Below are 24,630 nucleotides of genomic sequence, written 5' to 3' on the forward strand. Positions count from 1 at the left end.
TGCCATGAGTCCTATGCCTCCAGGAAATTAATTCTGCCAAGAATCCATGAGAGCTTGAAAGAAGATCCTTTCCCAGTGGGGCCTCTGATGATATCCCAGCCCTGGAAGACACCTTGACGGCGTGCCCCGTTAAGCCATGTCCAGACTCCTGACCCATAGACACTGGAGATAACACATATATGTTGTTTTGAGTCACCAGGTTCATGATAATTTGTGACCCAGCAATAGATAAGTGATACACTGAGTAGTATAGGCTGAATGCGTCTCCACCCCCAAATTTATATGTTGAAATCTTTACGACCAAGGCAATAGTATGAGGGGGTAGAGCCTTTGGGAAGTGATTAGATCCTGAGGGTGGAGACTTCATGGATGAGATTAGTGGTCTTATAAAAGAGACCACACAGAGCTCCCTAGCCCCTTCTACCATGTGAGGACACAACAAGACATCTGCCACCTGGAAGAGGGTTGTCACCAAAATCTAACAGTGCTGGCACCATGATCTTGGACTTCCAGCCTCTGGCACTGTGAGAAGTAATGTTCAGTTTTTTATAAGCTGCCTAGTCTGTCTGTCTGCTGTTACACAGCCCCAACCAACTAACGCACTCTGCTGACAGTAAAATGCAGTTAATAATGCAAACTTCTTATGAGATTTTTAGGATCAAATGTGACAATATTGAAAATGCCAAGCACAGTGCATGGAAATAGCAGAGACTTAATCGATAAATGCCATTTTTCTTTCCCCTCTTTCTTTTCCATTTTTCACATAATATCACATCTACTTTAGCAGGATATAATCGATACCTAACAGGAAAGCAAAGCTTTGGTGACTCAAAAGCATCAGAAAATTTTGTATCTTTTGTCCCCTTTGATGAATATAAAAATTTATACTCCTCTTTAATCAGCTATTTGTTGTTTCTAATATATTAAGAAACAACTAAAATTTTTGGGACAAAGCATTGCTTTTTTATTTTATTTTATTAAAAAAATTTTTAAGTGTTTATTTCTCTTTGAGAGAGAGAGAGACAGAGTACAAGTGGGGGAGGGGCAGAGAGAGAGGGAGACACAGAATCTGAAACAGGCTTCAGGCTCTGGCTGTCAGCACAGAGCCCAACACGGGGCTTGAACTTGGGAACAATGAGATCATAACCTAGGCCAAAGTCCAACACTTAACCAACTGAGCCACCCAGGCGCTCCTTAATATTTTTTTCAATGTTTGTTTATTTTTGAGAGAGAGAGACATAGCATGAGCGGGGGAGGAGCAGAGAGAGAGGGTGACACAGAATCCAAAGCAGGCTCCAGGCTCTGCGTTGTCAGCACAGAGCCCAATGTGGGGCTTGAACCCAAAAATAATGAGATTATGGTCTGAGCCAAAGTCAGATGCTTAATCAGCTGAGCCAACCAGGTGCCCAGCATTGCACAAATTTCCCTCTTGAGAATCACTGGTTAAAACAAAGTCAGAGCTCTGGTCTGCAGTAGCTGACAAAGCACTAATTGTTTTTAATGACCTTTAGAATATAACTTAATTAATGACTGTGTTAAAACCTGCTCCTCATTGCTTTTCCTATTCTCACTGTACTGCTCTGAAGGCTCCAGGTGAGCTTGGGACCTTTTTGGAGCATCCTCACTCCTTCTCATATACCTGTCCAGAGAATTTTCTGGAATTTGTATGTCTACTTTAAAGAAGAAATGAGAAAAAAATTACTTGTGAGTCTATTCTTTACCCTAAGTTGGACATTTGTTGCAGCAGGGAAACTTTTTCACCAGGAAATGAAATATAAGGAAAGGTTACAACCACCATGAAACATTAATTATGTATTATAATTGCAACCTCAGTGCTAAATCAATCAATAATTGAAATTTTCATTGACCACCTGCCATATACACAATGGAAAATTAAGGAAGGTCTTATGTGTTAGTGGTTTAAGACTAAGTTTTCCCCACCCAATCTACTTAGGACCAGCCAGGCAAGTGCAAAACAGCTCCTAATAGGTAGGGTGTCCCTTTATTACCCAAATCAGGCCACTTCTGAGAGCAGAGCAGTCATGCATCAGAGAAATCTCTGAATTATATTTGTCTCCTTCCTCCTCTCATTCCTTTCATCAGCAAGTTCTATGGACTTTCCATCCAAAATGGCTCCATGATTTGTTCCTTCCTCTCCATTCCTGCTCCTCAGCATCAATCCAGATCCTTACAACCTCTTTTTTTAGTACTTTGACAATTAAAAAAAATGTTTATTTATTTGAGAGAGAGAGACTGAACAAACACACAAAGAAGAGGGACAGAGAGGGGGCTGGAGGAGAGCGAATCCTAGGCAGGTTCTGCACAGTCAGAGCAGAGCCCGACTTAGGAGCTTAATCCCATGACCCTGGGATCATGACCTGAGCCAAAATCAAGAGCTGGATGCCCAATGAACTGAGCCACTCAGGTGCCCTGACAATTTTTTTTTATTGTGGTAAAATAAACATAACAAAATTTACCAGTTTAGTCATTTTTAAGTGCATGGTTTGGCAGCATGAAGTACATTCACATTGTTGTATAACCATCATCACCATCCATCTCCAGAATTTATCAGTTTCGCTAAGTGAAGCTCTATACCCATTAAAAGTATGGAAGCCTTCATGAATATTCATGTCATCTTCATGTAAGGACCATACTAATCTTCTCTGTATGATTCTAATTTCAGTATGTGTGATGCCCCAATGAGCTCCCCTTGTGACCTCTTGCCTGATTATTGTGATCTTCTAATGCCTCTACTTAGCTACCATCTTGAATGTCCATGCTGCCATCAAGGTGGCACTCTAGGACACAGAGTCAGTCTCTGGCTTATCTCCCCATTCCTACAAATGGCATCCAGTCTCTTGCGCAGGGCATCCAAAGCCTCCCACAATCTGCCTCTGCCTTCCTTACCTTTACCATCATCATCCTGCTTCCTTCCACCCCACTGACTCTCAATGACATTTCTCCATATCAGTGATGGGAGCGGCCAATAGGAGCAGGCCAACAAAACTAACCTTGACTCCATGCTTCACATGAAGTTGACTTTGGGTGAATCTGAGTTCCAGTGCCTTCCGTCTGTCTGCGTCCACTTTGCTCTCTCACTGAAATGCATTTTAAAGCCCATTCTCGGTATTTCACTTTGCTATGAAAACTTTCTGAGCTGTCCTTGTTCCTCAGTGATAATTAGCTCCCTCTTCCTTGGGGTTTCCATGTTAGTATGATACTGGTTACACTGAGTCTTGTCTATGGTGATCATGTCCTGAAGATCAGCAGATCTATAAATAGCCCATTTGCAGAAACAGAGCTAAAGAATAGGATCTCCATTCTTTTGGTCCAACTTCTTCCATGTCCTCAATCTATTTCCATTCTCTTGACAAGCACACCTTTTCTTCAAGCTCCTTAGAAATCTGAAAATGGAAAGATCACCTAGATTGAGGAAAGTATCCCTTATCTGTAACTGGCAGGCTGAATTGTTGATTTTACGGAAGACTATCCAGACACAGATGCATTTTCTTTCCTTTCCTTTATAGAGGCAGCTCATGGTGGAGGGGTGGGGAGTGAGAGCCTAAGCTAGAGCAAACCTTGCAGGACTCTTAGGAGGATGCCTGAACCTAGTTCCTTCATTCAGAGTCTGGATTATGTGTAAGAAGTGTCCAGGAAACAGAACAAAACCTTTACTCTTCTTATGAGACACAACAGAGAGCACCCCATTCAGACTACAGGTGCCTGACCCCTGCAGAACCCAGCACAAGGTTGGGGAGTTGATAGATGTCCACTGCAATCTTGTTGCCATATGCCTTCAGAGTCAGACAGAGCCTAAGGCCACATCTCTGCCTAAGCTTTGGGGCCTGAGGATGGTGTCCAGTTGTGCTCTGAAGGTTGCAGTAGAAGTCAGCCATAGAGAGGACAGGTAGGGGGGGTTTTACTTCACTGGACAGGCTTTTTTTCCCCCTCTTCTCCAAGCAGGGGCTTTAAGGATATTCCTTAGTTGAAAAGGTCTCTCTCCTTCATTAATTAATTCACTCCACTATATGCATTTGAACACGTACTTTGTATCAGGCACCTGTTGAGCCACTGTGGATACCATGGCAGAAAAAAAACAGAGTCCTACCCTTCATGGAGCTCACATTGTATTTGTGGAGATAGACAATAATAAAATGAGGACACAGTAATACATGATTATAGAGGAGCAAAATCATATGAAGATAAAATGTAGAGTAATACAAGAATATATAATAAGTGCCCTGACTTGTTCTTGGGGTCAGACTTCAGATTTGAGAGATTCAGTGACTTGTCTGTGTTCACACAACTAGAAGATGGGACTGTAGCCTGGGTCCTCGGACTTTAAGGGCTGTTAACCAACTTGTTAACATACTTGTTAAGGAGGGTGCACAGGCTCCTCTGGGGGCTGTATTGGGTTACACGTGCTATATATGGTTCTAGTTATTTACTGCATGCCTTCTTTGATTCCTAGGCCAGCTTAGCATCTCTGCTGTGGATCACCTAAGGGGGCTCTCTATTAACCCTACCATACCACTCACCACACTGTTGTAACACCTTTCTTAATTGGCTGCCTTCTCTGTTATACAAGAAGATTCTTAAATTCAAACAGGATGTATGTCTTGTCATTTCTGTATCCCCCTTGCCTGGTCCAGGGTCTGGCAGAAGGTGGTGTCCTACATGTATTATGTATTTCTAGAAATAACTAATGTATGGGAAGAGGCAAGGGGTCAGGATCTGTGTCTTTGGGCTCTGGGAGACATGAAGGCAGATCTAACTTTGGGGGGAAAGCGTAGAAACAGCGTGATACTTAAGAAACTAAGAGAAACGTGAGAGTTCTGATATACACAGTCCATTGGCACCGTTTCATGGGCTCCGAGGACAGAGAAAGTCAAAGGAATGCCTTTACTAACTCACTTGGCACCACAGAATTAACTGAGATTTCTCAGAAGCGTTCACTCTGGTGACTTCAGTAGTTCAGAATTCACTGATGTCTGGACCAGCAAGTATGGACAGCTGGATGTCAGGACGCTTTTTGTCGCAAGTTACAGAAAATTCCCAACTCAAATTGTTCTGAGCAATTAGGATGTGTCTTATCTTCCATAATTGAACTTCAAAGGGTCAAATCTGCATTCTTTCCATCCCTGTCTCTTTTCTTTTCAGGGTAAGGGTCTTCCCGAGTCAGACTGCAGCAGTTCTAGGTGTCAGTGCAGAGACAGCAATGCCCAGAAGATGAGGCACTGTCCACTTCTGGGCTTCTTCCCTAAGAATGAGGAAATCTTTTCCCAAAGCTCATCAAAAGACACTCCTTCACATCTCATTGGCTAGAATTGGTCACGTAGTGATTCCCAAACTATTCACATGCTGAGGGGAGAGGCTGCTATGAGGGGCTTCTTGTGGAATGGATATTGGAAAACAAGTCACAAACATCTACCCTAACCTAGCAAATCAGTGAGAATGCCTTTTCAAAAGGTATAACTCTTGCCACCCCTCAGGTAACATATATATTATGTCACTTCCTTTACTAGTATGATGGGTCATTCTCCTTGACCTTGGACCTCATGCCCAGGGACAGTGCTGGTCAGCCCCTGGGTCCTTTTACCCACCATGGCCATGAACTCTACTGGGCTGTACCAACCTTAGCACAGGGCTTTCCCACCATCGGAACTCCATTCCCCAAGCAAACTAGATGGGTTTATTTTTCATGTAACGCGAATCAGTACTCTATGACAAATGTGCTTTTTTCCACTTATTACTTTGCAATCATTGGCCATGGATCTTTTATGTCTCTATCTTTATGTCACAGAGATAAAATTGATATAAGAATGAGAAATCAATTAAATCACAAGAAAATAACCACAGCTAAAGTAAAGCAATTACACTGGGGCTAATAACCTCCCCGGCAGCAGTTAGACAATCGTGTCAAGGTAATTTTTAAATAACAGGAGTTGTGTTGACCCAGAAAAACACTGTATTGCCTTTATTGTCAGTCACTGTGATTTCAAGTCCTGGGAGCCTGATTTAATTAATGACAGGGCAGCTAAATCTTTATTCATACGCAGCTCTCATGAACGTTTGCCGCAGAGAGTACAGCTCCTTCTTCCTGTCTTCTTCCCTCCCTCTCTGCCTTTCTTCCTCTCTCCCTTCTTTCCTTTCTCCCTCCCTTCTTTCCTTTCACCAATATCAATGAAGGATCTACCATATGCCAGAAACTGATCTAGTTACTCAATAGCCAGAAATTTCCATAATAGGCGTGTGTGTGTGTGTGTGTGTGTGTGTGAGTGACATGGCTCCTCTGTCCTATGATTGGTGCAGTTTATCACTTGGGCCTATATAGCATGTCGGATTTGGAATCCAGAAATTAAGAGACAAAGTTCTATACTCAAGAGATACAGCCACATAAGCAGGTGATGATACTACCTCAAAGCCTTCATGGCGACAGAGACAAGCTGAGGTCGGAGGCTACGAGGGAACACCTGAGGCACTATTTGGCCCAGGACTGGCAGCTCCGTGTGGCATTGGTATGTGGAGGAAGACATGAAGAATGTGAACTGAGTTTTCAGAAGCAAGGCAGGGTGAGTGTGGAGGAATGTTCAGGCATAAGGAATGATGTGCAGAAAGGACATCTCACAGACATGAGAGGAGCGAGAGACATCCTTGTTTGCTATGGCTGGAGAAGTGGGTGAAGGGAAGAGCGTCAGTAACTCCCTTGAAATAGCCAGGGGACCTTTGAGAAAGACAAGCCATCTTGTTCTAACAGATATGAAATGTATATAAAGTTATAATAAAACAATGTGGTAGTAGTGGCGAAAAAGCACCTAACCTACTTATTTCTGTGTTCTTTCTTTTCTTAACTATGGCAATTCTGATTAACTGGAAATAAAACCATATTTAAAATGAAGAAGATGGGGTGCCTGGGTGGCTCAGTCAGTTAAGCGTCTGACTTCGGCTCAGGTCATGATCTCACAGCTCATGGGTTCGAGCCCCGCATCAGGCTCTGTGCTGAACATTTGCTCAGAGCCTGGAGCCTGCTATGGATTCTGTGTCTCCTCTCTCTGCCTCTCCTCCACTCGTACTCTGTCTCCTAAAAATAAATAAATGTAAAAAAATAATAAAATAAAATAAAATAAGGTGAAGAAGCAAATGACAAACTAGAGACATATTTGCAGCACATAAAAAAAGAAAAAGGTATTGTTTAAGAATATCTTTCCAGATAGAGAGAAAAGAAGATAAAAACAAACTGAAGAAACTAACAAGTTCAGAAACCATGACAGTATTTATGATTATAAATATGCCGATGATAGAATTTCTATTTCATACCATGGAGAAAAGATAGATTATTCAGTAAATGGTGTGAAGACAAATGACCCAACATATAAAAAAAAAAAACAAATTAATTCAGATCTCTAATTCCTATGTAACATCAAAAATAAATGCTATTGGGTCAATTGGCAAATCAAATCAAATATGTTTTTTTTAAAGTGACATTTGTAATGTACTCCCAACACTGAAATTATTTTCAAATAACTAAAATAATAAAGCATTAAAAAGTTAAATCAGGGCTCATGAGTGGATCAGTCAGTTAAGTATCCCACTTTGGTTCAGATCATGATCTCACAGTTCATGGGTTCAAGCCACGTGTCAGGCTCTGTGCTGACAACTTAGAGCCTGGAGTCTGCTAAGGATTCTGTGTCTTCCCCTCTCTCTGCCCCTCCCTTGCTCATGCTAGGTCTCTCTCTTTCCCCCCCCAAAATAAAACATTAAAAAAATTTTTTTTTCAGTTAAATCAAAGTAGAGATAAGTATTTGCAGGAGGCGATTTCCTAAGAAAGAAACGGAAGGCAATAATGTAAAGAAAAACACAGGTAAATGTGCACATGCCACAGTGTGAACCGCGGATGTATTAGAGAGAAGTCATATACATTTCATTCATAGTTTCTCCTGCATTGATATGAAGTTTGCACATGCTTTCCTACAATTCTTTTAACTTTTTAAATTTAGTCATTTGACTTTCTCATTTCTAATTTTTGTTATTCATGCTGTCTCTCCTTTCATAATTATGTTAGTCATATTAACTGAAAGCAAAATAAAACCATATTCAAAATGAAAAGGCAAATGACAAACTAGGGAAATATCTTCAGTGCCTGAAAACAGGAAAATCTCATTACTTAAAGAATATCTTTGAAAATAAAGAATAGAGAAAACAAAATAAAGTTGAGAAAAATGGGTAAAGGAATAGAATATGTAATTTATTTTAAAAAGAAAAATAATAATATTAAACTTTTAAAATCTCATATTTTGGGGCGCCTAGGTGGCTTAGTCGGTTAAGCGTCTGACTTTCGNTAGAAAAAAATCTCATCTGTAATGAAAAAAATACAAGTTAAAACAATGATATATGTATTTTTTGCCTCTCAGTTTGGCACGGATGTATGTATGCGTGTATATATATATATATATATATATATATGTAGGTGTGTATCATGCCTGAAGAACAATGAAGCATGAGGCATGGTTCATAAAGTGAATGAAATGCCTTATTTGAGTTGTTTCTTTTGTCTACTTAAGCGTGGAATTAAAAAGCTTAACTTTACCTAAAAGAACTATAAGCAACCGAATCAAACTCAAGGATCAAAAGTATAATTAAGAAGGGAGAAAACAACAATGGTGAACCTTAGCTCTGAGAGATATGAAATTGTAGGGAGTTATCCAAGGGGCTAGCTGGACAACGATAAGTAGATAAATTCCTCACAAGATTCTATTTGGACCTGGTCTTGGGTAAAGAAGGGAGTAAGAGGGGTGCCTGGGTGGCTCAGTCAGTTGAGCATTGGACTCTTGATTTTCACTCAGGTCATCATCCCAGGGTTGTGGGATCAAGCCCCCGGTCTGGCTCTATGCTGAGCGTGGGGCCTGCATAGGATTCTCTGGGTCCCTGCCCCCCGCCCTGGTTCTCTACCCCACTCTCTCCTTCTCTCTCTCAAGCTAAAAAGGAGAAGGAGGAAGAAGAGGAGAAGGGAGAAGGGGAAGACGAAGAAGACGAAGAAGACAAAGACGAAGACGAAGAAGAAAAAGAGTGAAGGAGCTGATGGCGGTGGAACCATATGCCCCTGAGAGAAGCTCTTTCTTCAACAGGAGGATCCTGACCATGAAGAGCAAAGCTCATAACTGAGCAGATAGGAAACCCTTCAGAAAAACTCAAGGTTGGAGGGTGGTCATTCTGAAGCTCCATCATTCTACCACAGCTAGGGAGCAAGGGGAAGGATTTAAGGAGGCTGTACTTTGATGAGGGGTGAGTGAAACTTGCTTTTAAAAATCATCCCTTCAGCATCAAATTATACTTAGCTTTTTCCAAGGACACTACAAGAACACACAAGTTGGGCTATAGGCAAGTTTGAGAGGTCCTGGCCGGGAGAAGCTGCTAGGGACAGTGAAAGAGCCGCGGGTCGGATCTGGCCAGACAGCGCGCTGGGAGCCACGTGATTCACATACTGTATTCACCCTGCTAAGCAGGGGTTTGGACTGATTTTGTGAACTGATGGGAAATCAATCAGGAGAGAACACGGACATACCCTGCCACTGAAATCTACGCATTAGTTGCCTGTGACAGACAGCGGAAGCCACTTCCTCCCAAATGCTTACCCCTGCGACTAGCCGCCCTCCTCTTCCATGTGCTCCTTTCCAACGATGCTATGACTTACCTTTGATTGGTTGTCTAGATACCCTTCATCTTTCCTTCAGGATTCCTCCCAAATTCAGCTTGGTAGAGAGGAGGCAGTATGATGAAATAACGAAGATGTCAATTTGTCAATTCAGCAGAGATGACTGGGCAACCTCTAGCATCAGCAAGGCTGCTCGGCTGGCTATGGGATCACTGCCCTGCCTAGCTCCACCTCTGGGCAGGTGTTGGGTGAGTCATTTTGCTTCTTTTTGCCCTAAGCCTGCTTTTATGAAACATTTGGGGGCTGGACTATGTGATGGATAACATTTTTCCAGCTTTGGTATTTTATGAGACTAAAGATGAGCAACGAGCAAGAATACGTGATTCCCATATAATGTCAGAAAACACTTGAAAAATACTTAATGCGCATAACAATTAATAGTCAAAGAAATGGATATCAAAACAGTGAGATATCTTTCCAAAACCTCTATGCTTGACAAAGATTTAATAAAGAAGTGGTGTCATCTTCCACTGGGTCAGGGGAAGAAAACTCAGAGCTCTTTTCTGCTGTTGGCAGGAATACACCTTTTCTCTAGGGCAGTTTGTGACTATGCATCTTAAGTCTTAAAATGAGCATCATCTTTGATCTAAGAATTCCACTAGAATGGATTCTGAAGGAATAATCAAGGACTCATGAAAAAATGTAAATGTAAAGATTTTTATTGCATCATTATTTATATGATCCGAAACCAAAGGCTGATCTTCCTTCAACCAAGGGAAATTAGGGGACACACCAGGGCAAGCCTGGGGACACTCAAAAGGTGCAGAATCCGCCCGGCCATGCACACATCCAACAGGCCAGCATCTCCCTATTCCCATACTACCCACCCATGCAGAGCCACTTTGTCAGAAGTAATCCTGCCATATGACTAGCGAGACCTGCCTCTCCAGGTGGCTGTGGTTTTCTCTGCTGAAAGACCATCAATGGCCGCCATTGGCTGCAGAACAAAGGAAACTTCCTATGGCTTGGTGGTTAAGGCCCTTTATAACCGAGCCTCACACCACCAGACCCACCAGAAAGAGCTTATTGCCAGCTTCTCCTTTCCCCCACTGACAGCGCCTGCCTGCCCTTTTCCCTGTCACCACACTTACTCTAACCCCCAGTCACCAGGGAGCCTGCTTTCCTCTCTCCTTTCCCTTCCCCTATCTGAATTCTTCTCTCCTTCAACGGCGGCTTCCAACAAATGTGCCCTGCCATTACCTGACCTCACTGCACATACTTTCTAGCATAGTTTTTGTGTACATTGCCTTTCCCCCCCCTTTTTTTTTCAGTTTTGTTTCTAGTTTGCCTATCTTTTCAATTATAATGTCTCTGAAACTGGTTCTCTGTCTTATATTTGAAAGACTACATACTAAAGGAGAAAAAACAGGCATGAAATCAGAAAAACCCATGTTTAAATCTTGTGCAAAGTTGGGTAGGTTACTGGACCTCGCTGAGCCTGAATTTTACCACACATAAAATGCAGATAACAGTAGTTCTTTCATCGAGTTGTAATATGGTTAATGGGACAATTGTTAACCACTCAGCACAATGCTTGTCCCATAGCACATACTCAGAAAATATTAGTTCCCTTCTTTTACTCCACTTTGGAGAAGCTGGGCTTGACACACAGTAGCTTTAGATGAAATCTTGTGGTCTGGCCACTTCCCTCAAGGACACCAGGAATAATGAAAGGCCTGTAGGGGAGGAGAGTAGGAATTGGTGCACCAGGAAAGACATGGGTCTGGACTGCAGGTCCCTTACCTGATGATTGTCAGAGGGATGAAATACACCAGGAAGGCCACAATGGTCATGTATGGGGTCCAGTAGGAGTCATCGGGCCACAGTGCCCAGCACTGCACTTCACCATTAGAGAGTTTCCTTTTCCCAAATATGATCAGGGTGGGAATGGAGAAGAGGAACGAGAGGCTCCAGGCAATCATGATGAGGACCTTGGCTTGTTTTTCTGCTCAAAGGAAAGAGAAGTTGGATGGTTTGTCCATGTAGACATCAAAGCACCCAATATGAGGACAGTATGAAAGGTGAGAAAGAGGCCGAGAATAGTGTCTGACATCTTCGCTGGGCGAGGAGCGTGGCTGTGTGGTCAGACAGAGAGGGAACATTGTAGAAGGTAATCATGATAGCATGAGCATCAAAGGAACAGACCAATGCACGTGCAATAAAGGAGGAGAAGTGAGCCAGAAGTGGTCCAGGGAGGTAGAAAAATGTCAACACCACCCTCCCGCCTTGATGTTCTCAGAAAGAAGGCTGAGAAGCATCCTATTCAGAGATGTCAGGAGGACCAGGGATCTCAGGAGGCAGAGGGTGGAGGGAACCTACTATGATGTGGTTGACGATGTAAGGGAGTTGGTTCCTGGAGGAATCAAGGAAAATTCTGGGTAGAAAGAGAGCAGTGGGAATTTCGTGAGAAAATAGGCACAGAGCAGGATGGGATTGAGGGAGCAAGTGCTATGGCTGGAGGACTTTTTCTCTTGATCAGATAGATGTGATACCTGCTGGGTTTCTGCAGACCTTGACACCATAAGTAACTGTTCCTGAATGCTTTTGTTCTTTCACTGTTTAAAATTCAAATTTTATCTTCTTCTGTAGGTCCTAGAGCCTGGACTTTTAAGAGTGATTTGCAACTCCTGGGCCCCACTCAGACTCCACTTGATGGGTTAACAACGTATTCACTTGTGAAAGGGATGGGCAAGGAAGTGATCAAATTCAAAGAATAGGAAACTGCTTTAGAATTAATTCCACCAAGGTACTAAAAATGTTTCCCCAAAGTCCACCCAGGGCACATGCTTGGAATTACTTTTCTCATACGGGTTCTGGGCTATACCAGGAAGTCCCCAGTCTTAGGCTATTCCACAGCCAGATGTGTCACCAGCAAACACACCGCAGTGGCAAGACTGTTGACCTTCTGGCCAGGGGAGCCCACCTGCCATAAAGAGTGACCGTTTGGGGCTTAACACTCAGGGACAGAACAGATGAAATGCAGTCTGGGTATTAGGTAGGCCATCTTCTGTTACCTTCAAAGTGGCCTGTGTCTCCTACCCATAGAAAGTTAGATTCTCATTCCATAACCTCTTGTCCAGTTCTGTACTTCTGTCTTAGCCTCTACCTTTTATACGTCAAGCATACCTTCTTTGCTTTTAGTAACGGAAGTTACACACGATAATTACAGAAATACCAGCAGAGGGGCACCTGGGTGGTTCAGTTGGTTGAGCGTCCGACTTCGGCCCAAGTCATGATCTCATGGTTCATGGGTTCGAGCCCCGTGTTGGGATCTGTGCTGACAGCTCAGAGCCTGGAGGCTGCTTTGGATTCTGTGTCTCCCTCTCTCTGCCCCTCCCCCACTCATGCTTTGTCTCTTTCTGTTTCTCAAAAATGAATAAATGTTAAAAAAAAAAAAAAGCAAAGAAATACTAGAAGAGAAATAGAAACAAAAAGAAGGGGGAGAAAAGTCCATAGTGGCACCACCCAGAAATAACCAGACTAAATTTTGATAGTGCATTCATATATAATAGATAGATTACATGTATAAAAATGAGAACATAGCTTATATGCTGCTTTTCAACCTAATTTTTTCCCTGAAAAGAATTTTATGGCCATCTTTTCACATCAAGAAAATCTTTGTCAAAAAATTTTATGACATCTTTTCATGTCTACATCTATACAAGTGGCATTCAGACTTTTTCAGGCAGTGAAAGCCTTTTATCAAATATAATTTTATCCTGAGCCCAGTGCAGGATGCCCGGGGAGCTCATGTTGAGGCTGGGTGACAGCCAGAAGCTTCCAGATCTGTCTTGGAGCAAGTCTACAAAAAGAGCCCTCCAGGGCCAGTGTGTGAAATCTAATTTGAAAAGCACTGATAAATTTCAGACCCCCACCATTACACTAAACTGTAATTTTATCCCTACCCCCACCCAGTTCCACTAAACTGCAATTTTATCGATAGCCTATTATTAAGTATTTCAATTGTTTCAAATTATTTTTATTACAAATAATTTTTATGTATCTCTTTGTACTGCTGTTGCCTTAGGATAAACTCATAGAAACAGATTTTGGCAAATATTATTAAGTTTCTCCCAGAAGTGTCTACAAAGTATGGCTTCCACCAGAAGTGTACAGACATGACTAATTCCTTACACCCTCCCAACCCCGAGAGGATTCCTCTTCTTACTCTTGTTACCTCACTGGTAAAATTTCATATCCAAATGTTTAATTCTTGCAATTCTTCAGTTAGTGGTCCAACAGAGCATTTCTGTATATGTCCACTCATTTTTCTTTGTTTCTTAATAATTTGTTCATGTTCTTCGCCCACTTTTTCTATTGGTATGTTCTTACTTCTTTGCCCCACAGTTCTTTACAAAAACAATATTACCCCTTTGTAATAGAAAATACAAATATTTTCTATTTGTCATTTTGCTTCTTAAGTATGTGTACAATATTTATTATTTGTATAAAGAGATTTAATGTTTCGATGTAATGAGAACAACATTTATTTCCCTTATTGTTTCTGCTTTGGGTGTTATTCTTAGGAAGATCTTTCCCTCACAAAAAAAAAAAAGTTTTACTCATATTCATTGAGTTTAAAATTTTTACTTTTTCAATCCAACTGGCATTTACTTTATAATTAGCTGTGACAGATAGCAGTCTAATATTTTTTAAGTGGCCAGACAACTATACTAACACCATATACCGAATAACTAATTCTTTTCTAACTGATTTGTTATTCTATATGCTTTACATACATTATTCTGGTTTCAGTAGCATGTTTTTTTAAACTATCAAACTTTTATATTATGTTTTAATATCTGGTATGACATATTGCTCTTCATTATTAATGGATGCTTTCCTAATTGTTCTCATCTTTATTTATCCTGAAGAGCCTTGAAATGTCAGCTTCTCTGGAGTTGCTGGGCTCAGGAAACTACCACTTTAGTAAAAAGCAGTAAAAATATCAGGGAAATGTGGCCTGCCCTTCCCCTCTCCTTCCTTTGGTTTAGTTGAACCACGTGTGACTCTATGTGGCTTTCATGTGCTTCTGTTCTCCACAAGGTGTGCTGCCCGGTGGGGAATGGCTTTCTGTTGTCATCTCTTTGTTCAGTGATGTAAACCCTTAGTCCTGCCCCTCAGGCCTGCCCTTAAAATCCAATGAGCTGTGGCATCAAGAGACTGTAGCATAGGGTTCCTTGTTCTCACCTATACCTCACCCCCAAACTCCTACACAGCCAATACAGCTTTCCTAGGGGCGTGGCACCCATGTGTGCTGAAAATTCCCGGAAGTTACTGGGATTTAGATGGCTTCTTTCCTTGGGTCCCACCCAGCTGCTGGTCATCTCTATTTTTTTTTTTTAACTATTATTATTTTAAAAATTTTAATGTTTATTCTTATTTTTGAGAGAGACAGAGACAGAGCACGAGCAGGGCAGGGGTGGAGAGAGAAGGAGACAGAGAATCCGAAGCAGGCTCCAGGCTCTGAGCTGCCAGCACAGGGCCCAACACGGGGCTTGAACTCACAAACCATGAGTTCATGACCTGGGCCGAGATCAGACTCTTAACCTACTGAAACACCCAGGAACCCTAAGTCTCCTCTATTTCTATGTCTCTTCCATGACTTCAGTGGAATTGGCAGAAAGAAAGGGAAAATGGCTAATTTCCGTTTCCAACTTTCATCTTTCCCCGAAGCCATTGGAGATGATTATTTTCCAAGTGCTCCACACTGAACCTCTATGAATTTTGTAGTGAGGAAATAAATTACTTTACATCTTTAACCGAACACTATGATATTCATTCCTGCCTTTTCTGTAATTTAGGACACTGTTCACAATACTGTGGTGTCTTCTAGAACTAGTTATATCTGCTATGAGCAGATGATTTTTTTTTTTTTACCCAATGAATATGGTGACACAGGAAACTAACCATGTTTCCCTTCTGGCTATGGATTCCCTAAGCCTCCGCCTTCTACCAAATGTCCTGAAACACCTCTCACATGTTTTCTTATATGATTTCCCTTCACTCATATTTCTGCACTTTGAGATACTCTGATGTATATGTTTCCTGTACGCGCCGCCCAAACCTTCCTGGGGCCTACTGGGCATAGATGAATAGATGAATGAATACGTATATCACACTTTCGTATAGAACATAAAGTGTTTCTCCCATTTCCCTTCATCCCACTCCCTGCTTCCATCTTTATCATGATTGCTGAGGCAATGGTAGTGTCCAGAACGCTCAGTGCTGGTCACATACCTTCTCTCTCTCTCTCAATTTCTCTCTCTCTCTCTCTCACACAAACACACACACACAGCGAAACAAAGACAACCCTAGAGAAAGCCTAAAATGGGTGCAAATTCTATTTTTAAATTTGTTTTAACTGCACATAACTCATCAATACACCTTCTTGTATGTAAGTCCCTGTGGTCATTATGACTAGTCCAAATCCCATCCCCAGAAGTGAGGACTGGTTGGTATGTAATTGCAAGCGGTTGCTTATTACTTTTTCTTTCTTTACTGTCCATGGCTCTCAATGTCTCAGTAAGGCAGGATATGGTAGTCAAAGACACCCAGGCTGTCTCGGGTTCAAGTCTTACCCCTACACCTACCAGCTGTGTGATCCTGAGCAAGTTACTTTAGTACTCTGAATTGCAATTGTCCCAACTGTAAGATTCAGATAATAATAGCACCTATCTCCGAGAGATGTTGTAAGAATTAAAGTACTTAACATGCATAAAAAGCTTAGAGTCATGAATGGAATATAGTATGCAATCAATAAATCTAAGCTACTGAAGCTTCTACATAGGTTAGCCAGCCATTCTTCCAGTGAGGGAATTCCTGCTATTCTAAGCAACGTTACGATAAACAACATATGTGCATACATGCATGCATGTGGGTGTTTGTCAAGAGAAGATACCAAAAAGTAGAATTCTTATGTCAAATGGCACATTTTATATTTTAATTAGATATTGTTTACCTGCCATTCAAAGGGTCTATGCCAATATTATCTAATATATTCAATAGTATCTGTTGACATTAATTCTACTTATTCCAAGGTTCTGCTTATTCTGTTCATTTTGCTTTCTTAGCTGTAAACTCTGCAGAATGGTATTTTAAAGTATTATCTATTTTCCACACTTTGGCTTTTGTCCTATTTTCTATATTTGCACCTCATCTTTGTAGTCAAGATTTCACATTAAGTTCTCCATTTTATAAGTTTTCATAGCCTGCTTGAGAAAGAGTGGTATGGGTCGCTAAACATTGGGTTATTACTTGCTTTCAGGGGTCATGGAATAAAGTGGGCTCTGCTCATGGGCAGAGTAATAGATAATTAGCCTCATGACTAGGTACGCATTATCCCTCCAAGGACTCATTGATTCCCAAGACCCTCAACTCTGTCTCTTCAAATCCAGCATCCGCATGATTAGGATCTCTGTGGCCTCTCTAGGGCAGGAGAGGCCAGAAGGAGGGGAAACATGCAGTGATTGACTCTCCTCATTGTGCTCCAGAAATCACCCTGATAGTTTCCTTGAGTCCTTCTTGCCTTGGGCCTTTACACAATCTTAACACTTTATCCACATTACTGTTGACTGTGGGTACTGTCAGTGGTGTGGCTTCAGCCTGCCCTTTGACCCATCTGCTTCCTTCTTCTGGGGATTCCTCACTCTCACTGGATCAAGGAGAGTTTTTCCTTGTTTCCAGTATTATTATGAACTAAAATAATCTTCCCAGTTATTTCTGTGGTTTGGAGTACAGAGGGCAAGGTGCTTGTTTCTGGAAAATGAGCAAGTTGAAGTGGGAATATTCATTTCTCAGGAGAGGTATATGTGTCAACACTGCTTTAAAGGAAAAAGCCAGAGGCATTAGGGTCAAGGTAAATGGTCACAAAGAGGGCCCAGCGAACTGCCTTCCCTAGTGGCTCTTGACCATCCATGGGAACCATCAACATTTCCCCAGGCATTCTGCCTGTCTTTCTACGTCTTTGTGGACAATCAGACCCATGAAGTAGAAAGAAAGTAAAGCAGGGGAAAGTAGGAGGAAAGAGCCATTATGAAGAGGGCAATATTAGTGAAAAAAATCTCACTCTCACCCAAAGATGATTTCTTACAGAATAAGGCTTGGTTGAGCCAGCTCACCTCCTTGCAGGAACTTCATGGGGTAGACGATGGCATGGTATCTATCTATGCTGAGGGACACCAGGACATAAGTAGAGGCATAGAGCAGCACAACCTGAAGAGAGAAACGAGAGGGGCTGCATGATTTCATAGAAGTGAGGGAATCCACACAATGGGATGAAGACTTCTGTGCTATTGAGAAAGCTGCGCACCAAATCTAGGGAGGGGTGAAGTTTGGGTTAGGGAGAGAAATGATTGACTCCCTGTGTCTACAAGCAGATTGTCGTTCTTGGTGCTTCACCTGTCATTGCTAGTCATGGCCTGCGAGAATGCTTCCAGCTCATTCTTCCTCAGTCATTCACTTGGCTTCTTGGAGACTCCATTTCTCAGGATCAGAGTCTCTCGACATTTGCATGGTACATTTGTTTGTAATTGACTTTTAAAACTAACTTAATTTTCCCTGCCACCGTTGACATTCCAGAATAATTAGAAACAAACGTTCATTTGCCTTTTATCAGTATGAGTTGTTGAGAGACAATGGAAGGGATCTGGCTTCCGGGAGCTCGTGTGCTGTTTAGAATCATTTATCACCATCTGCATCGATAGTCTCAGAGCTCACTTCCTCCTACATTTCTCTAGTAAAGCTATTCATTACGGTCTGTGTTTGGGTCCCCCCCCCCCGCTTCCTCCTTCCCACCCTCTCTTTTATTAACCTTACCCATGCCCTTTAATTATCTTGAGTACAGTGTTATTTGCATGGTTTGCAGAGAAGGAAATTGGGATAAAATAGGTTAACATCTCTCATGTGAAGAGCGTAATCAAAATGTAATTAAATGAAATATCTTTGAAAGAATGATCAAGGTGGAAAATTTTCAGGTAACTTTAAGCCTCATTTCTACCAAGAATCTAGTCATATCTCCACTTTGTAACCTTTGGATCAATTCCAGAGCAGAAAAGAATAACTCAAAGACCAAAGTCTAAGGGTGAGTGTCTGAATCCCTTCTAAAACGAAATAGAAATGTCATGAGTTTGATAATAACTTTTGTCTGAATCTATGCCTTATTGTTCATTCTCTCATTCAGACAAATAACAATCAACTATATTATTGTTCTCTACTATTTTTATTTGTATAACAGGATGCAAATGCATCCTGGCACGAATGTTGTGGAAGGTATTACAGGGAGGGGGTTCTAAGGGCTGATGAGAGACTGAAGGCTCTCCTGAGGGATATAAGAAGAAATTCTCCTCTTGCTAAAAAGATGCACTATGGACAAAGAGAAGAATTTTGGTCAAATTTAACCCAAAAATTTACACAACTGTCTTCTTAGAGAAAACTAGATTTCTATGTGTGATCTATGAATTCAGAATTATTAAGGCCAGCCACAAACAGCATAGTAGGTGGCGTTCAAGGAATACGAGAAAGAAAGCCCCCAAGGGCAGAACTCTATGGGATGGAATGTCTTGATGAGAAGGTCATAAGAATCTCAGCTGTCTTTGACTGTGCTGAGTGAGGTGGCCAACACAAGTTCAGAATTTGGAGCAAAAAGAAAAAGGTCACAATAAAGAGTGCCTGGAGGAGTAGGCAATGTTAATACAAAGAGATGTACTTTCAGACGGTCAAAAACAGGAGTTAATTTCAAGGGTCTTCAAACGTGTGGGCAGGGTAAAAAAATGAAAGGTTACATAAAAGAAATGCATTTCAAATTGTCATGCCTCATTTTTACAAAAATAAATGCCAGAAAACAGCATAAAAACATGTTCAGAGTTTTGAAAGAAAAATTATGATCCAAGAATTTTGTAAATATCATTTCTGTGCCAAGGCACAGAATAGTTTTCTTAGATGTATACGAAAGAAGAAAGGATAACATCACATAATCTTTTGAAAAATCTTCCCTGAGGAAACATTTCTGCTGACTGGGCATTATTTAAAAATTAGGAACTCTAGACGAGGGACAGGATTGAATAATAAGTAACGAGTCCCCAAAATCCCACAAAATGTTCACAAAATGACTATGAATATAGTTAGGAAACATTCCAGGGACAAATCTGGGGAGTTGAGTGCAAAGAGAGAGTAGAAGGAAAGAAATCTTGTTATGTATTTCCATTTGGTCATTTTAGACATCTCTTTTGTTTTTTACTTTGATAGAGACATGACATTTAAAAATTAAAAATAAGCTAAGATATAAAATAAAAGTGGAAAAAAACAATTTATTAGCTCCTTACGGCTATTGTAACAAGTTACCGCAAACTTCGTGGTTGAAACCAGCATAAATGCACTTTCTTACACTTCTAGAGACTAGAAGTCCAAAATCAGTTACACTGGGTCAAAAATTAAGGCGTTGGCAGGGCATCCTCCCTCCATTGGCCGCAGCGGAGAATCCATCCCTGGTCTCTTTCAGCTGCAAAAGGCCACTGGTATTCTTTGACTTGTGGCCACACCTATCTCATCTCTGAGTCTATGGTTACAATGTCTCTTCTGTCTGTTTGTCAAATCTCCGCCCCGCTTCTCTTTTACAAAGGATATATATGATTACACTTGGACTCATCAAGATAGTCTAGAATAGTCTCCCCATTTCAAATTCCTGAATTTAATTATATCTGCAAAGTCCTTTTTTGCCATATAAGGTAATATATATATATAGGTATCAGGGATTAGGATTTGGATTTTTGGGTGCCATTTTCAGCCTACTGCAATTAATAACCAAGCAGGAAGAGGGCAAAAAAGCAAGCAAATAAAAAAATTAACACATAAAGATGAAAATGAGGTGATTTAAATAACACCAAACACTATTTGTCTCAATAAATATAAATGACTTAAGCTCCTTGACTAAAATGAAGACTACGTACAAAATCCTTCCCCAAATCTAACTGTATACTGTGTTGAAAACAAGCCTCTCAGTCCAAATTATTATCAAAGTTTAAAAACAGAGTGATGGCCAAAGGCAGAGCAAACAGCTAAAACCAAAAGAAGGCATTTACTACAATACTACTATTTGACAAATTAAATTCAAAACAAACTGTACTACATAGGACAAAGGGATTATTTTTATTGATAAAAGATAAAATACATAATGATGATAGAATATTAATAAACTTATATGTAACAAGTAACATAATACTAAATATGCATAACTAAAATGTTCAAAGACTTACCAAGTATAAAACACAATAATATATAGAAACAATTAAACACACGTTAACAATAATACATATTATTGTAAAACATCTAGGCAACATTTTAAAAATTGATCATAAAATAAACTACCAAGAAAAAAATTCTTCAATAGATTTCAAAATTATACAACTTATATAATTTGCATACTTAAAACAACAAGAAATACAAACTGAAATTAGCATCATGTTATTTTTTTAAATACCACTTGGAAATTTAAACACCCTTGTAATTAACTTGAGTCAAGAAGGAAATCAAAGTACAATTATAGTCAATTCATAAATGTCAACAATGAAAATTCTACACATCAACAACATATGGGATACCATTTGGATAACAGATGGCAGATTGAGGACATATGTCTGAATTCTCACTACCCCACCCCTCTATTCTGACAAAAATGACCTAGGAAATATAAAACCAAAGAAAATCTTGCACAGAAGTTGAGACTTAAATGCAGCAAACTTAGAAAAATTTTATTTAGAAATATACCAGATTGGATTCATGTAAAGGAGGATCCCTGAATTGACTTAAAAAATTAATGTACTTATTTTTTAGAGCAATTTTAGACTTACAGAAAAAAAGATAGTGTCCACCTCCACCCCCCACCCCCACTTTTGCCCATTATAAACATCTTTCTTTAGTGTGGGCCATTTGTTAAAACTGATGAACCAATATCAATACATTACCATTAAAGTCCATACTTGTGTTGTTTAGTTCTATAGGTTTTGACAAATGAAGAATGTCACCTATCAATGATTCATACAGAAAAGTTTCACTGTCCTAAAAATGCCTTGTACTTTACCTAGTCTATCTTGCCAAATCCCTAGCAACCACTGATATTTTTACTGTCTCCATAGTTTCCCTTTTCCAGAACATTATATAGTTGTAATCATACTTCTCTAGCCTTTTCAGACTGACTTCTTTTACTTAGCAAAGTTCACATAATATTCCTCCATGACTTTTCATGGCTTGAAAGCCCATTCTGTTTTATTGTTAAATATTATTCTATGATATGGAAGCACCAAAGTTTTTTTTAAATCCATTCAGCTTTTGAGGAACATCTTACTACCAATTTTTGACAATTACGAATAAAATTGCTATAACATTCTTGTGCAAGTTTGTGTGAACATATGCTTTCAACTCAACTGGATATATACCTAGGAGCACAAATGCTATATTGCATGATAAGAGTATTTTCTCTTTGTTTTTAATGTTTATGTATTTATTTTGAGAGACTGTGTTCATGTAAGCAGGGAAGGGGACAGAGAGAGAAAGAGAGAGAGAGAGATTGAGAGAGAGAAGGAAAGAATCCCAATCAAGCTCCACACTGTCAGCGCAGAGAGCCTGACACAGGGCTTGATCCCATGACCCTGGGATTGTGACTTGAGCCAAAATCAAGTGTCCCACGCTCAAGCAATGGAGCCCCACCGAGGCTTGTGGGGCTTGCAAATATTTTTTCCATTCTGTGCCTTGTCTTTTCAGTCTCTTAACTGTGTCTTACGCAGATAAATAAGAAACTTTCATAAAATCAAACTTTTCATTTTTATTCTTTCATAGGTTGTGCTTTTGATGTTATATCTAAAAAGTCATTGAGAAACCCTAAGTGCCCTAGCTTCACCCCTATGTTTTCTTCTAGCGGTTTTATAGCGTTGCATATTTCATTCAAATCTATATTCATGTTGAGTTAGTTTGTGAAAAGTGTAGGGTTTCATGATTATTATTTTTATGTGAATGTCCCATGACTCCAGCAGTATTTCTTGAAGAGGCTATTTTTTCTCCATTGAATTGTCTTTGCTTCTTTGTCAAAGATCAGTTGACTTTTTGCGTACATTTGTTCCTGGGGCCTCTGTTCTGTTCCACTGATCTATTTGTTGATTCTTTGCTAATATCATGCTGTCTTGATTTAGCTGTAGCTTTATAGTAAGTCTTGAAATCAGATCGTTTCAGTCTTTCCACTGTGTTCTTCAGTATTGTGTTGGCAACTGTCTTTCGCCTTTCCACATAAATTTTAGAGTTTGTCTATATCTATAAAATAACTTGGTGGGATTTTTACTGGGATTGCATTGAATTTATAAATGGTTTGGAGCTGAATCAACATCTTATCAATAGTGAGACTTCCTATCTATGAACATAGTATATTTATCCATTTACTTAGATAGCCTTTGATTTCTTCGACCAAAGTTTTGTAGTTTTCTTCATACTGATTTTGCACATATTTTGTTAGGTTTATACCTAAGCTTTCATATTTTTGGTGCTAACATAAATGGTATTGTGTTTTTAATTTTAAATTCAAATTGTTTACTGCTGGCATATAAAAGCACAACTGACTTTTGTTACTTACTAATCTTATATTCTGCAATCTTGTTATTTTCACTTAATAAGCCCATAGGTTCTCTGCAGTTTTGTTTGGTTTTGTTTTCTGTCTATTCTTTCTGATTGTCTGCATAGACTATCTTGTCATCTGGGAGCAAAGATATTATTTCATCTTTCCTGATCTGTTTACCTTTTATTTCTTTTCCATGTCCTGTTGAATTAGTGGGACTCAGTATGATGCTTATTAGGAGTAGTGAGAGGGAACATCCTTGCCTTGTTCTCAATCTTAGGAAAGAAGCATCCAGTTTCCACCATTAAGTATGAGGTTAGCGGTAGCTCTTTGTTGATGTTCTTTATCAAGCTCAGGAAGTTTGCCTCCATGAAGAGTTTACTGAGAGTTTTTATCATGAATGAATATTGGATTTTATCAAATGATTTTTCTGTATTTATTGAAATGATTATATACATTTTCTTCTTTTTCTTTTGCTATAAAGGATTACATCAATTGATTTTTGAATGTTGAACCAGCTTTATATACATGGAATAAATTCTACTTAGTCATGGTATGTAGTACTTTTTATAAATACTTTGATTCAGTTGTTAGTATTAGCTGATAATTTTTACATCTATTTTCACAAGAGATATAGGTCTTATAGTTTTCCTTTCCAGTAATGCCTTTGTCTGTTTTTGGTGTTAGGATAATGCTGGACTCACAGAATGAGTTAGGAAACATTCCCTTTGTTTCTGTGTTCTAGAAAAATTAGCAACTTATTGGTATAATTTCTCCTTTAAATAATTGGTAGAATTTACCAGTAAACCCATTTGGGCCTGGTGCTTTCTTTCCTGCAGGATTATTAATTACTAATTCAATTTGTTTCATAGATACAGACCTACTTGTATTGTCTATTTTTCCTTATATGAGTTTTGGTAGATTGTATCTTTCAAGGATTTGGTCCATTTCAAGTAAATTATCAAAGTTTCAGGCATATAGTTCATAACATTCCCTTATTATCCTTTTAAAATCTATAGGATCAGTAGTAATTAACCTTCTTTCATTTTTAATACTAGTAATTTGTGCCAACCCTCCCTTTTCTTGTTTATTCTGGCTAGAAGTTGATCAATTTTATTATCTCTTCAAGGAACTGGCTTATAGTTTCATTAATTTTCACTATTGATTTACTGTTTTCAATTTTAGTAATTTCTGCTCTAGTTTTTATCATTTAAAAAATTCTGCTTCCTTTAGGTATACATTGTCTGTTTTCTCTAGAAGATAGAAGATTATTAATTTTAGATCTCTTTTCTTTTCTAATACAAGAATTCAATGCTATGTA

The 24,630-nt window shown here is 39.7% G+C and overlaps 1 protein-coding gene and 1 non-coding gene across 3 annotated transcripts in view; both read right to left on the minus strand.

Moving 5' to 3' along the window:
* The window catches only part of NPSR1 (neuropeptide S receptor 1), a 147,447-nt gene that overhangs the window by 22,392 nt on the left and 100,425 nt on the right, over nucleotides 1-24,630 (minus strand). The window contains exons 4-5 of one of the 2 annotated variants that reach the window (XM_077775392.1): nucleotides 17,833-17,926; nucleotides 11,456-11,657 (exon numbers count right to left, since the gene is read on the minus strand). In XM_077775392.1, the coding sequence (XP_077631518.1) occupies nucleotides 11,456-11,657; nucleotides 17,833-17,926 (296 nt within the window). The remainder of the gene's footprint in view (nucleotides 1-11,455; nucleotides 11,658-17,832; nucleotides 17,927-24,630) is intronic. The other variant, XM_077775393.1, reaches the window with a different exon arrangement.
* LOC144241043 (U6 spliceosomal RNA) lies at nucleotides 2,601-2,707 on the minus strand. The gene has a single exon (XR_013337954.1). It is a non-coding gene; the product is annotated as a U6 spliceosomal RNA (small nuclear RNA).

The sequence above is a fragment of the Crocuta crocuta genome, unplaced genomic scaffold (genome assembly GCF_008692635.1).
Source record: "Crocuta crocuta isolate KB4526 unplaced genomic scaffold, BGI_CrCroc_1.0 scaffold197, whole genome shotgun sequence".
Lineage (NCBI taxonomy): Eukaryota > Metazoa > Chordata > Mammalia > Carnivora > Hyaenidae > Crocuta > Crocuta crocuta.